Source organism: Tachypleus tridentatus, chromosome 2, assembly GCF_004210375.1.
Source record: "Tachypleus tridentatus isolate NWPU-2018 chromosome 2, ASM421037v1, whole genome shotgun sequence".
Lineage (NCBI taxonomy): Eukaryota > Metazoa > Arthropoda > Merostomata > Xiphosura > Limulidae > Tachypleus > Tachypleus tridentatus.
In genome coordinates, this window is record NC_134826.1 from 65,900,985 (window position 1) to 65,913,102 (window position 12,118).

The 12,118-nt window shown below is 33.1% G+C and overlaps 1 protein-coding gene across 2 annotated transcripts; it reads right to left on the reverse strand.

Annotated features, from left to right (window-relative positions):
- Positions 1–1,462: 1,462 nt before the first annotated feature.
- Positions 1,463–9,164, reverse strand: LOC143244056 (mitochondrial inner membrane protease ATP23 homolog). 2 transcript variants are annotated; one of them, XM_076488069.1, is made up of 5 exons: positions 8,834–9,164; positions 7,009–7,054; positions 5,921–6,137; positions 5,646–5,735; positions 1,463–1,775 (listed from the first exon to the last, which is right to left on the reverse strand). In XM_076488069.1, exons 1-5 carry the CDS (start codon positions 9,147–9,149, stop codon positions 1,578–1,580), a joined length of 867 nt encoding a protein of 288 aa, XP_076344184.1. In that variant the 5' UTR covers positions 9,150–9,164; the 3' UTR covers positions 1,463–1,577. The 2 variants fall into 2 exon arrangements, with proteins under 2 accessions (XP_076344184.1, XP_076344185.1); XM_076488070.1 differs by lacking the exon at positions 5,646–5,735.
- Positions 9,165–12,118: the final 2,954 nt, after the last annotated feature.

Sequence of the window (12,118 nt, forward strand, 5' to 3'; positions counted from 1 at the left end):
AGATTTCTCTAGACCAATTGCGACGTGAGTCTTATCGATCGTTCTAGAACCCACGAGAAACATACACAATAATTTACAAAATACTCATTGTGGTAAATAAAATAATTTTATCTAACTAACATTTTTTTTTTCTATATACGCAAAAAACATGTTAGAAAAAATATTATTTTTGAAATTTGCACAACTGAATTATGGAAAACCCGCTGTTAAAACCAATAAAACTTTTATGTACGTTAAATTCACAGTCCATGTTTTCACTGTGGTATACGTATCGTGTCTGCTATATAAATATTATATTAAATTACATTCAGAGCCTACACATATCTATATATATGCATTTATTAAAATATAAGGCTCCATGTAAACCACAGACTACATTAAAATGATTGAGTGTCAACGGCTGTACAGCTGCTGTTATTTGCTAGATAGCCAAATAAATTTATAACTACTTTATACAACGTGCGATGATACATTTAGTAATACTGCCAAGGATTTGTTACAATACTCAAAGCCATTTCTTTGCTGTAGAATAATAGAACGATAATAAATAAAGAACAAATGAGCGAACCTTATCATGGACCACTGTAGTGGTTCATGATATATATATGCATGCCAAGTTCAAATTTTAAAACTAACTTGTTTGAATTAAGTACAAAACTACCTGTGCTCCACCAACCAGAGATACCAACACCCAGTTTCTAGAGATGCTAGTCTACAGACATAGTGCTATGTCAATGGGGGTCTAAAACTGACTTATATCAAGTTTCATTTGCTTACTTGGCCTTTTTTAAATCGATTTTTAGTATGTGTTTCCTTCCATAGTAAGTTACTGACATATATTTTAATTTCAAGTGGATTTCTCGCCATCAAGAATTATTGGGCCCATAGCAAGTTACTGACACACTGTGTTAAAACAGGATATAACTACTAGTATCTGAGAAATGTTTACATGAGTTTGGTCCATAGCAAGTTACTGACATGCTGTGTGAAAACAGAATATAACTACTAGTATATGAGAAATGTTTACATATGAATTTGGACCACAGGTAGTTAAGGCAATTAATTGAATATATTTCCATCCAATTATACTATTTTATATGGGACAGGCCATTTTAATTCTTCAATGATGTCAATTCTGTAAGTGTTCAAGGATGATATGAAATGTACAGTTATCCATGAATGTTTAAAATATATAGAATTTATTCTACAGGTTTACTTACGAACTTTATGAACTGTAACATTCTTTCCTAGAATTTGACACACACAATGACAAATGATCGTATTGTCATCTATAATGATTTGTTTATAACAAATAAGGACCTGGTTCTCTTATAGAAAGTTACAGGTTTCTATGTAATTCATGTAAACTTGGTATAGTAAAGCTGTATGTTACCAAACAAGAAATATATATGATGTTTCTTGTTCTGCACAAAATTGTAGGATAACAAAGATTTCCCTTCAGTTCAAGAGTTTTCCAACACTTTTAGAGTACTACTTTTTACATCATATATAAGTGTAACAATATAGTAATATCACTAGTTACAAGGTAAAAACAGTGTTCCTAATTATTTCATACATTAATCAATGTATCCATAGTGAAAACGCTGTCTATATGCTTTTTCCATATCCAATGAATTTCTTCTAAGTCGTCGACCCACAGGTTCAAGATCATTGTAACATCGATTAAATACACGTTCAACTGCTGACTTTGCTTCTTGTTCGGACACGTTTCTTACAGCCAACACTGAAGCGACTGCTTTGTTCTTTACACAGTTCTATGTCAAAAGTAAATTTAAATAAATACATTCATTAACAGAATGAATAACTACAGAATTATAAAGTTGATAAAATAAAAACAGACCATCTTAAAAACTAAGGTTGATTTTTACTTTCTTGGTGACATTTAGAGCAAAATATTTTAGGTATTTTGAAAGAAACAATACACAAGAATAGAATGAAAAGCATGCCAAATCAAGTAGTTTGTTGTTAACAGATAGGAAAAGGATATTTGGTTGAAACATTACCAAGGAAACAGAAGGGAACCAGAGTTTTTTCATGGTGATTTACATCCAAAAGTTTAACTGCTTTATTCATTAAAAGGAAACAACAAATATTGTATGTTTAAAAACAATTACAGTCATGTTAACTGTTGAAAACTTGTCCAAAACATATTGATGATATAAATTAATTAATCTAAAATCATGAAATTATTACTGTTAGTGGCAATATTTTGACAAAAAGTAGGCAATTGCCAATGTTTTATCCATAACAAAAAAATTCATTAAAAATACAATATTTTTTATTTTTACTTCTTTATAAAGTTGTTATAAAAATAGCAGAGCACTTCAAAATGAATACCAAAATTTAATAGTAAAACCTTATTACCATGAGTAGAAAAGGGTGAAATTTCTAATTTATTTGGGAATTTAAAATATTTATATTTAAAAAGTAGTACCACTTTATGGAAAATAATTAGTTAAAGAACACTGGTTACTTTGATGGTTATGGTTAGTAGATGAAGAAAACAAAAGCAAAGGTCAAGTGTGTGAACTACGAAACATATACTGCTGGCCAAAATCTTAAGGCCAATGAACATAAAGAAAACATTTGTATTTTGCATTGTTAGACTCAACGTTGTGAGACTAATTGGGTAGAGCTTTGAAAGATAAAAATAAAAAAAAAAGAAAATAAAAAAAACATGTTTTTAGCATTTAATAGGGAAAATGTGAACACTATGAAAATAGCCTAAATACAAGCTGATCAAAAGTTTAAGACCATACTTAAACAAAGCATTAATCGGTAAACAGGTAACGAAATTTAGTCATTTGTGTTTCAAGCATTAGCGTCATCAACATCTCCCACTGACATCACCTGTGTTACATTGGGTAAAAACATGGCAAAGGCTAAAAAGTTGACAGAGTTTGAACGTGGCAGAATTGTCGAGCTGCAAAAGCAAGGTGTCTCTCAACGTGCCATTGCTGGTGAGATTGGGCGTAGTAAAACTGCTGTTGCAAATTTCTTAACAGACCCTGAGGGATACGGAACGAGAATTTCAAGTGGTCATACCAAGAAAATTTTGCAAGTGTTGAGCAAAAGGATTCGACTGGTTGTCCAGCAAGACACCAGTCGATCGTTGAACCAGATTAAGGCCCTTATGGATGCTGAATGCAGCTCAAGAACAATAAAACGGCATCTACTAGAGAAAGGCTTTAAAAACTGTAAACGTCTTCAAAGGCCACACCTCCTTCCACTTCATGAAACAGCTTGGTTAAACTTTGCTTACACGACCAAACATGGGACATAGAAAAGTGGAAGAAGGTTTTGTTCTCTGATGAGAAAAAAATCAACCTGGATGGTCCAGATGGCTTCCAACATTACTGACACGATAAGGATATCCCAACAGAGACATTTTCTACACTACACAGTGGAGGAGGTTCCATCATGATCTGGGGTGCTTTCTCGTTCCATGGAACAATAGAGCTTCAGGTTATACAGGGGCGTCAAATAATAGCTGGCTACATTGGCATGTTGGAGAGAGCATCCTTATTGACTGAAGGCCCTTGCTTGTTTAGAAATGACTGGATCTTTCAGCAGGACTTTTTCATGGCGAATAACGTAATTCTTTTGGACCATCCGGTGTGTTTGCTCGAACTGAACCCCATTGAAAATGTTTGGGGGTGGATGGCAAGGGAAGTCTATAGAAATGGACATCAATTCTAAACAGTGCATGATCTTCGTGAAGCCATCTTCACCACTTGGAATAACATTCCAGCCAGCCTTCTGCAAACCCTTATATCAACCATGCCAAAGCAAATGCTTGCAGTTATTTGCAATGACGGCTATGCAACTCACTACTGAGACCTCTTGTTGGGCATTTCCTACCCTGTTTAGGACTTCTTTTTGGTATGGCCTTAAACTTTTTACCAGCTAGTATTTAGGCTAATTTCATAGTGTTCACATTTTCCCTATTAAATGCTAAAAAGTTGTTTATTTTTATTTTCTTATTGTCATCTTTCAAAGCTCTACTCAAATAAGTGGTTGAGTCTAACAATGCAAAATGAATATTTTTTCTTTATGTTCATTGGCCTTAAGATTTTGGCCAGCAGTGTATGTATATGTACTAATACAACTTGACTGGCAGCAATGTCTTTACAGTTGCAAACTGATAAAAAATCTCCAAACTTTAGAAGTAGTAATCACTGAAAAAATAAATATAATTGTTTCATGTGGACTTTATGTTTGAATGGAAGGATAGGAAATGCTATAATCACATTTATAAGAATTTGCAGATTCATGTTAAATATCTGTCTGGTTCAAGGTGACCAAATTTACAATGTAAAACCTGGAACAGCTCAATCCTTGCCCCTAATTTCAAAATGGTCCTTGTGCTTTTTCCTGCCACCATGTCCTATTGAAATCACAGTTTTGGAAATAGTATGTTCAACATTTCATGCATTTCACTTGCCTTTCAAAAATAAATGTCTGCTTTTAGAAAAAAAAAAATCCTATTCAGCATCTTAATTCTATGATACATTAAACATTGTTCATAGTAAAAAATATCTTAGAGAGCAGTCCCTAACATTGAATTGACTAGTAGGTGAAAGTATAGAACATATTTTGGGACAGTGGAACAAATTAACCAAAAAATAAGAACCATCTCAGCAAAATTAGGATGTCTGGTTACTCTATTACAGGTGAAGTCAGAAACATCACAGTATCATTTGAACAGCCACTGTGGCATATAAGCATACAGTTTGTGTTAATATAAAAATATTTCTAAATTTATTATTTCAGTAGGTGTGCACACTTTCCACTTAACATGTTAATCAATAACATCATTAAATATTGTTGCTATGGCAACCTACTATTCTGTACATTCACCTAGAATAGTACCTTTTCTCTTTCCAGGGTAAAGGTAACTACAAGGTCACCTGCAGCATGTAAAATTAGACAGTTGTCTTTTCTACTAACTGTCAACCCATCTCTTGAGATTATGACCTTTCTTATGTTACATTGGGAATGACCAGTCATGTGGTTTGCATTAGTTGCTCTGCATAAATCTCATAGTTACGAGTTCAGCAAAGCAAAATTTATTCAACTTGGAACACAATCACAACAGAATTAATTGATCTATAGCATCATAAAATGATTTCAAACCTAACTCTACAGTAAAGGACTTAAAGTTCATGGTGATATGCAAAACACACATGAACTTTGTTTGTGCTTTAAAAAAGCATTACCAATTATCACTTTTGTTCAGACATTTTCCTTTCAAAATCAGTAGTTAGACAGCTCAGAATTATATCACAATAAAAAAAATTTCAGTATCTAATAATGCAGACCCATCTTGGCACTCTCATAGAAGAATCAGTGTTATATGAAGATTCCACCATGCTAAACTAGAAACAATTTGATAAAAAACAATGAACATAAATTTGTTTTTTTCCAAAACTTTTTCTCCTTTCTGTTAGGTAATACTACTCTAAAATGGTGTTGAATAAAATCATTGATAACTTTTAAAATGTAATTTCTTTTTTTTTTTATTTACAATAACAGAAAATCAAAACTGAAATACAGTTTTACAGAAAAATTCAATAAACTTCCTCTTCTCGAAGAAGAAAAAATCAGTTTAAGAACTAACTTACTGAATGTGCTTTTGCAATATGAAATGGTGAAGCAGTACCCTCAACCATAGCACTCAAGAATGAACAGTGCATTAGGTTGGCAGCTCGTACCTAGATAAAGAAACAGATACAACAGGACTGTAAACCAACATTTATAAAGTCCAGCCTACTTTGTGCAAGCCAAACAATCAACATTTATAGTCTAGCATACCTCTGTACAATTCAAATGATCAATATTTCTAAAGTCCAGTTACCTCTATTTAAACAAAACGACCAACATTTATACTCTGACTTACCTCTGTACAAGCCAAATGATCAATATTTCTAAAGTCCAGCTTTGCTCTGCAATAGTCAAACATGTGAACAAATTCATGAGCCAACACTCCCTGAACCATCCAGTCTGATCGAGCCACGTTTTGACAAACCACCACCTGGTTTAATTCTGGATCATATCCCCCACTAACTTTTTTGTCACAAACTTCACATGATATATGACGGCCAATGTCCACTTCACTGTAAAATCACAACAACTGTTAACATATACACACAAGTACATGTAAAAATTTACATTTTGCATACAATAAAAATCCTCAAAATTAATTACAACTATTCATGTACATAGCTAGATTCTTCCTAAAAGCACAAACAAATAAAGATTTCTTACATTAGGGTTTTAAACCAGTTATCACCAACTCTGTATAGCCACAATGGGGCTCACCTCTACAAACACTCTTTTCTATCTAAATACAACAAATACAGAAACTTCCAGGTTAGAGATAAAACCTAGTCTTTTCACAAGATTTTCAGATTTAAATGTGATAAAACAATCTAGACTGTACATTTTCTATATGTTCCAAACCTTCAGCCTATTCTACAGGAGAATAACTTATTACAAATATTTCCAACCCACCCCCCTCTCATCATGAGTTAAGGTCTTAAATTTTGAATAGACCTGCTTTATTAAGCCAAAAGCTTCTTCCATTTCTCAAATTAGTAAATGCGACAGTTTGCTACATCAAACAAACAAAAAAGAGCAAAATGTTAAAGTCCTTTAGCTGTTACAGTACCAAAAGTCAAAGTAAAAAGTTCTTTGCAAAAAGTAAAATATTAAAGAACTGCTAATCCAAAATTAAGAGGTTTTGTTTTTTTTCAAATGAATCTCAGATATAGAACAAGAGAAGTAAACAATTTTTGTAAGTTTAATTACTTCAGAACTGGTGATGCTGAGCCACATTTTTAAGTTTCCATTAATTAGATAACTATCATATGGGCAACCACATATATAACTCTAACAGGTTTTAAAATAATTTGGTTTCAAAACAAAGTATTAATTCAGTACATTTGAAAACAACATGAGTTGAATGGTAACTTTTGGATTACTTACCACCCTGAACTTTTTAAAGCACCCATCATCAGTTTAATTAAAGGACCTGTAAAAAATAAAAATGTTACAACAATAAAATAAAGTCACTGCATCAAAAGTTACTCCAATCCCAGAACTAATGTATGACCTTCAGAAAAGTATTACAAGTAGTTTAAAAATGTTATAGTTTTCAAATTAGCAAATCTGTGAAAGAGTGAAGTCACAGTTTATAGATACCCTTTACTCATGTATTTACATCAAGAGTGTGACTGGATGTGATAATTTCTTTAAACACTTTCTTTTGAGTTACAAAATTCTACATCAGTTACTTAACAAATTCTCCTTAGCAGGTATAAAGCAAAAACTCCCATCAGGTCAATTTATACAGTGAAAAATCTGTGCACTAAGAATATTTTATTTCATCTAAAGTAATATTTTGTGCAACGTACAAACACACACAAATACAAACCATGTCAAAATTATTAAACATGATGTAAAGATTCACAACAGAAACAAGAAATTCAAATTCCAACTTTCACAGTAAATAATTGACTTAAATGATATATCTTAACAAACATATTTTAATGTACGTATTGTACCTTATCAACAATCAAATGATCAATAATTTCTGATTCATTAGCTTAATCTTTTACTTAAGATAATTTATTTATACCTCAATTTCATATGACCACGTAGTGATGAAATTTAAGCACCCTAACAGTGACTTTGGTTTATTTGTTTTTGAATTTCACGCAAAACTACAATAGGGCTATCTGCACTAGCCATCCTTAATTTAGCAGTGTAAGAGTAGAGAGAAGGCAGCTAGTCATCGCTACCCACCACCAACTCTTGGGCTACTCTTTTACCAACAAATAGTGGGATTGACCATGGCTGAAAGAACAAGCATGTTTGGTGCAACTTTGGTTTGAAGTTTTTGTAATTTCATGATTTAAGACTCCACATAGGAAGAAATTCAAAAATTATAAATAAATGCCCACAGAAACAGCTTTTAAATGGACTGTTTTTCATTTATCTTATTTTACAACTTTTCAACCTCTCATGTTGCCATTATTAAATAAGTCTCTATTTTAATAGACAGTTACATAACATTTGGTTTTGTGTAAATGAAAACATTATTTTTTTTGTCTAGTATACAAAAAATACGAGTGGAGAAATACGTTTCAATGCATGAAATAATTATCTAAAGTCAAAATAATATATGATACTGTGTTAATAGTATAGTTCTAGTAGTAGACATATAAAAATTGTTAAATAAGAGTGTAGGATTATGACCATTAATCTTATAATTTAGTTCTTATGTGTTAGTGTTAGTACAACTAGGGGCACTACCACTCCTATTACTACTAGTGTACATTGTAATTTTTATAAATAAGAAAAATTCAATCAGCTATGCTTATTTTTATTTATCTTAATAGGAAGCTTGCTCTGATCATAAGCTAATAGTAATGAACTAGTGTTAGTACTAGTATTACTACTGTGTTTGTGTGTTTTTCTTATAGCAAAGCCACATCAGACTATTTGCTGAGCCCACCATGGGGAAGTATTACTACTGTTTATTATAATAGGAATTCACCTTACTGTAGCGTTGAATTTCTGTTTTGTTTTTTTAATACATTAAGTTTAACATGCAAGTACATATCTTACTCGGCGATTACTGGTTTTAGCCTTATTTAGTATAAGGCGGGTAATGTTTTCACTACTCCAGTTACCATGATTTGCGTGAATAGCATCTGAAAAGAAACAAAACAGAAACATAAAAAATTTACTACTTTTTTCATTATTTGTAACAACGAATATATATTTATATATATATAAGTATGCTTACTTTTCTCTAAGCATGAGTATACATTCCGTTCACATCTTGCCTTATCGATTTCTCGCCTAGATTCTCCAAGAACAGCAGTTTCGAACCAAGTATGAACATACTTATTCCCTCTTCTCTCGGGGTAAAGTTTAAAGGAATCTTCATTGTATGTGTCATTTTTACTATTTTCAGTACTGATCTTCTCTTTGGTATTTTTTTCTTCTTCACATACGTTATTAATTGATTTACCACTATTATTACACGACATCCCAACTTTGTTTATTTCCATACTTCTTGACCATCCATGCTGCTCATGATAAAGAGCCAAGAGCGACATCTTTTTAATTTATTGTCGAATATTTTTATTTTTTATTTTTTTAGCGTGAGAAGCCTTCAGACTTGTCGCTGAGCCACTGAAGAGGGTGCATTAATTGCAATGTACTTTACATTGTCATTTTTACTGAAAAATTAATTAGAAATAGAACACCCTAACAGCCTGTTTGTCAGCTTATGGTAGAGCATGTCTCCTGTGGCCTTTCTCTCTAGCAGTTGCTTTGATGTAAAATTAATAAAAAAGAGTGTTCGAAAATACACCAATCGTGAATAAGAGGTGATATGAGACTTATTGGTAAAGGTTTGTATTATAAGGAACTGAATTATAAATAATTTTAAAGTGCTAAAAGTTTGATAACATTAAATCACGGTTAGCGAAAAGAAGTAAAATATATATGTAAAAACGGCTCGTTTGGGTTGAGAAAATTTTTTACGCAGAGGAGTGAACAACGTTTCGACCTTCTTCCGTTATCGTTAGGTTCACAAAGGTTCGCTCCTCTACGTAAAAAATTTTCTCAGCCCAAACGAGCCGTTTTTACATATATAATTTTTCTCTACAAGTGGGTTTTCTCGACATCACCGAAAAGAAGTAAGTTAGCAGCAGAGTGTTGTGGATTAATTAATGCTTCGTAGAGTCTCTGAATCGAATCTTCAGATGTTAGTCAGGAACTTGCTGGAGTTCAGATGTTGCTTGCAGGTGGCGAAAGATGAGGAAGTGCTCATCTTGTAGGTCTAGTCGGCGGAGGTGTCAGATAACTAGGGCATTAGGCGACTTTGGCGAGGTGGTGTAAAGATAGATCTGTGCTAAGAGTAAAAAAGGGTTTAAGGTTATTGGTTTCTTGTGATGCTTTAATAATTTCGGGTCATACTGGCGACTGGATATGTGAACTTTTTCTCCTTCTCGTTATAGTCTTGTCTTGTTTTTCTATTTCCGATGTAGTCAGAGTTTCATGGTTGGTTTGTAGTGTAGGTTGTGGATTTCTTGTAAATGACAGGTGTTGGTCGGAAGTGGTGTGGCAGGGGTTTGAGAATATACTGGGTATTCGAGAGAGCAGCCATGAATAAGGGTAAATTCTGCTAATGGTTGAAATGTCATGAGAACTTTAATGAAGTGAGAAGGTAAACATATTTTTTTAATGTTATTCAGTGGATGATTGAGTTGCTGTAAATTTCGAAAGCTTGCTGGATTTCTGAAAGGACAGGTAAAAGTATTTTAAGAAACACTGTGTAAACTGACATTACTTTTAATGGTTTGGTAGGTGATGGGTGGGTTTGAAGACTAAAGAGGGCAAAGGTATTGGAGGTCTTCGGGTGTCCTGGACTGAAGGAGAATAACATTCTTACGAAGTCGACGGAAAGGCTCAGATAAGTTTTTACAGAAAAAAAAAAATCCTAGTAGATTGAAATTGTTAATGTCCTTTAGTAAGAAAGGAAGCAATATTTTGTTAACCATTTACAGCGAATGAGGCATTTTAATAGAAATTGTGCGAGTTGTTTTTCTGTATCCATTTTATATCATAGTTTTGTTACCAAGTAATCCACTTCATTATTTTATAAATGATTAACATAACGCCCCTGTTTTAATTTATTTTATAGTCATAGTTATGGAAACATGCTCAAAATTTTGTAAAAAACAATGTTCTTGGAATTAAAAATAGAAAAATATATTTTTGCCTTAAATGCTTCAGGCTTATTTTAAATGGCATTATTTGTTTGTTTTAAAATTACAGCCATTTTTGGTTTTAACTAAGTAATGAAAGCAAGTATCTTCCTGTATTTTATCTTATACGCGTGCGATTATATTAAATATCGGAATATGACCTTAGTAGTGAAACAGAATATATTTCACTCTGGAGAGACTTGTGTTTAAGGTGTAGAAAATAAAGAAAAGAATCAGCGCTGAAACCTATTACGATGTTGTTATTATTTTTTATCTATAATTGATGGAAATGTTGCAGTGCATTATATTTTATGATGTATATAAACATACTGAAATACGTTTTATTCATAACGAAATATATGAATAAGTTATTGAGAAAAACGCCCAAATTGCTTTCAGAAACGTCAGTGCTAGTAACACACTGAAGAGTTTTATAAAGATAGAAAACCTGGAGCTTGTAAGAGCTGTTATTATAGCAGTAAAGACGGCTGCTGCTTCCGAAAATCTATGATCCGTCGATCCTCTGACCTTCATGTCCTATTACAATACACTCTATTTGACTATACGTAACGCTAATCTGTTCAGACTATTTGTTCTCTTGACACAACAGAGTTCTTATATCAATATTCTTTTCAGAAAGTACGATTATATGTTTTTATTGTCTTGGGTCAGGTTGTAGTGAGTATATAGAACGCTTTTAGTAAGAAATAACATTGGGATACGACGAACTAATATGTGTACCAGAGGTCGCTTATCAACAAAGAATATGACCTCCTAGGAATAAAATATTTTGAACAATTTATTTTCTTGTGTACTATAAACGAAAATACAAGAAGGACAATTCACTCCTTATTTTTTTTTTCAGCACTACAAACAGAGGTAGTTGTGAATTTACAGTAGGCCAGATGGTTAAAGCGCTCGACTCCTAATATGAGGGTCGCGGATTCGAATCCCCGTGGCTCGCCCTTTCAGCCGTGGGGGCGTTAATGTGACGGTTAATCCAATTATTCGTTAGTAAAAAAGCAGCCCAAGAGTTAGCGGTAAGTGGTGATGACTAGTCGCCTTCCTTCTAGTCTTACGCTGCTAAATTAGGGGTGGCCAGTGAAGATAGCCCTTGTGTAGCTTTGCGCGACATAAAATCAAACAAAAATTTACAGTAATCAAAACATTCAGTATTACCTTGTTTCAAAAGTATGAATTCTCTCGGCCCTAGGAGGCCCGACATGGCCAAGCGTGTTAAGGCGTGCGACTCGTAATCTGAGGGGCGCGGGTTCGCATCCCCGTCGCATTAAACATACTCGCCCTTTCAGCCG

Coding starts and splice junctions, on each gene's coding strand:
- LOC143244056 (XM_076488069.1), bottom strand. CDS start 9,149: ATGTCGCTCTTGGCTCTTTATCATGAGCAGCATGGATGGTCAAGAAGT. Junction 6,138..7,008: donor GCTTTAAAAAGTTCAGGGTG/GTAAGTAATCCA, acceptor GTGATTTTACAG/TGAAGTGGACATTGGCCGTC. Junction 1,776..5,645: donor ATATTGCAAAAGCACATTCA/GTAAGTTAGTTC, acceptor CTTTTGACATAG/AACTGTGTAAAGAACAAAGC.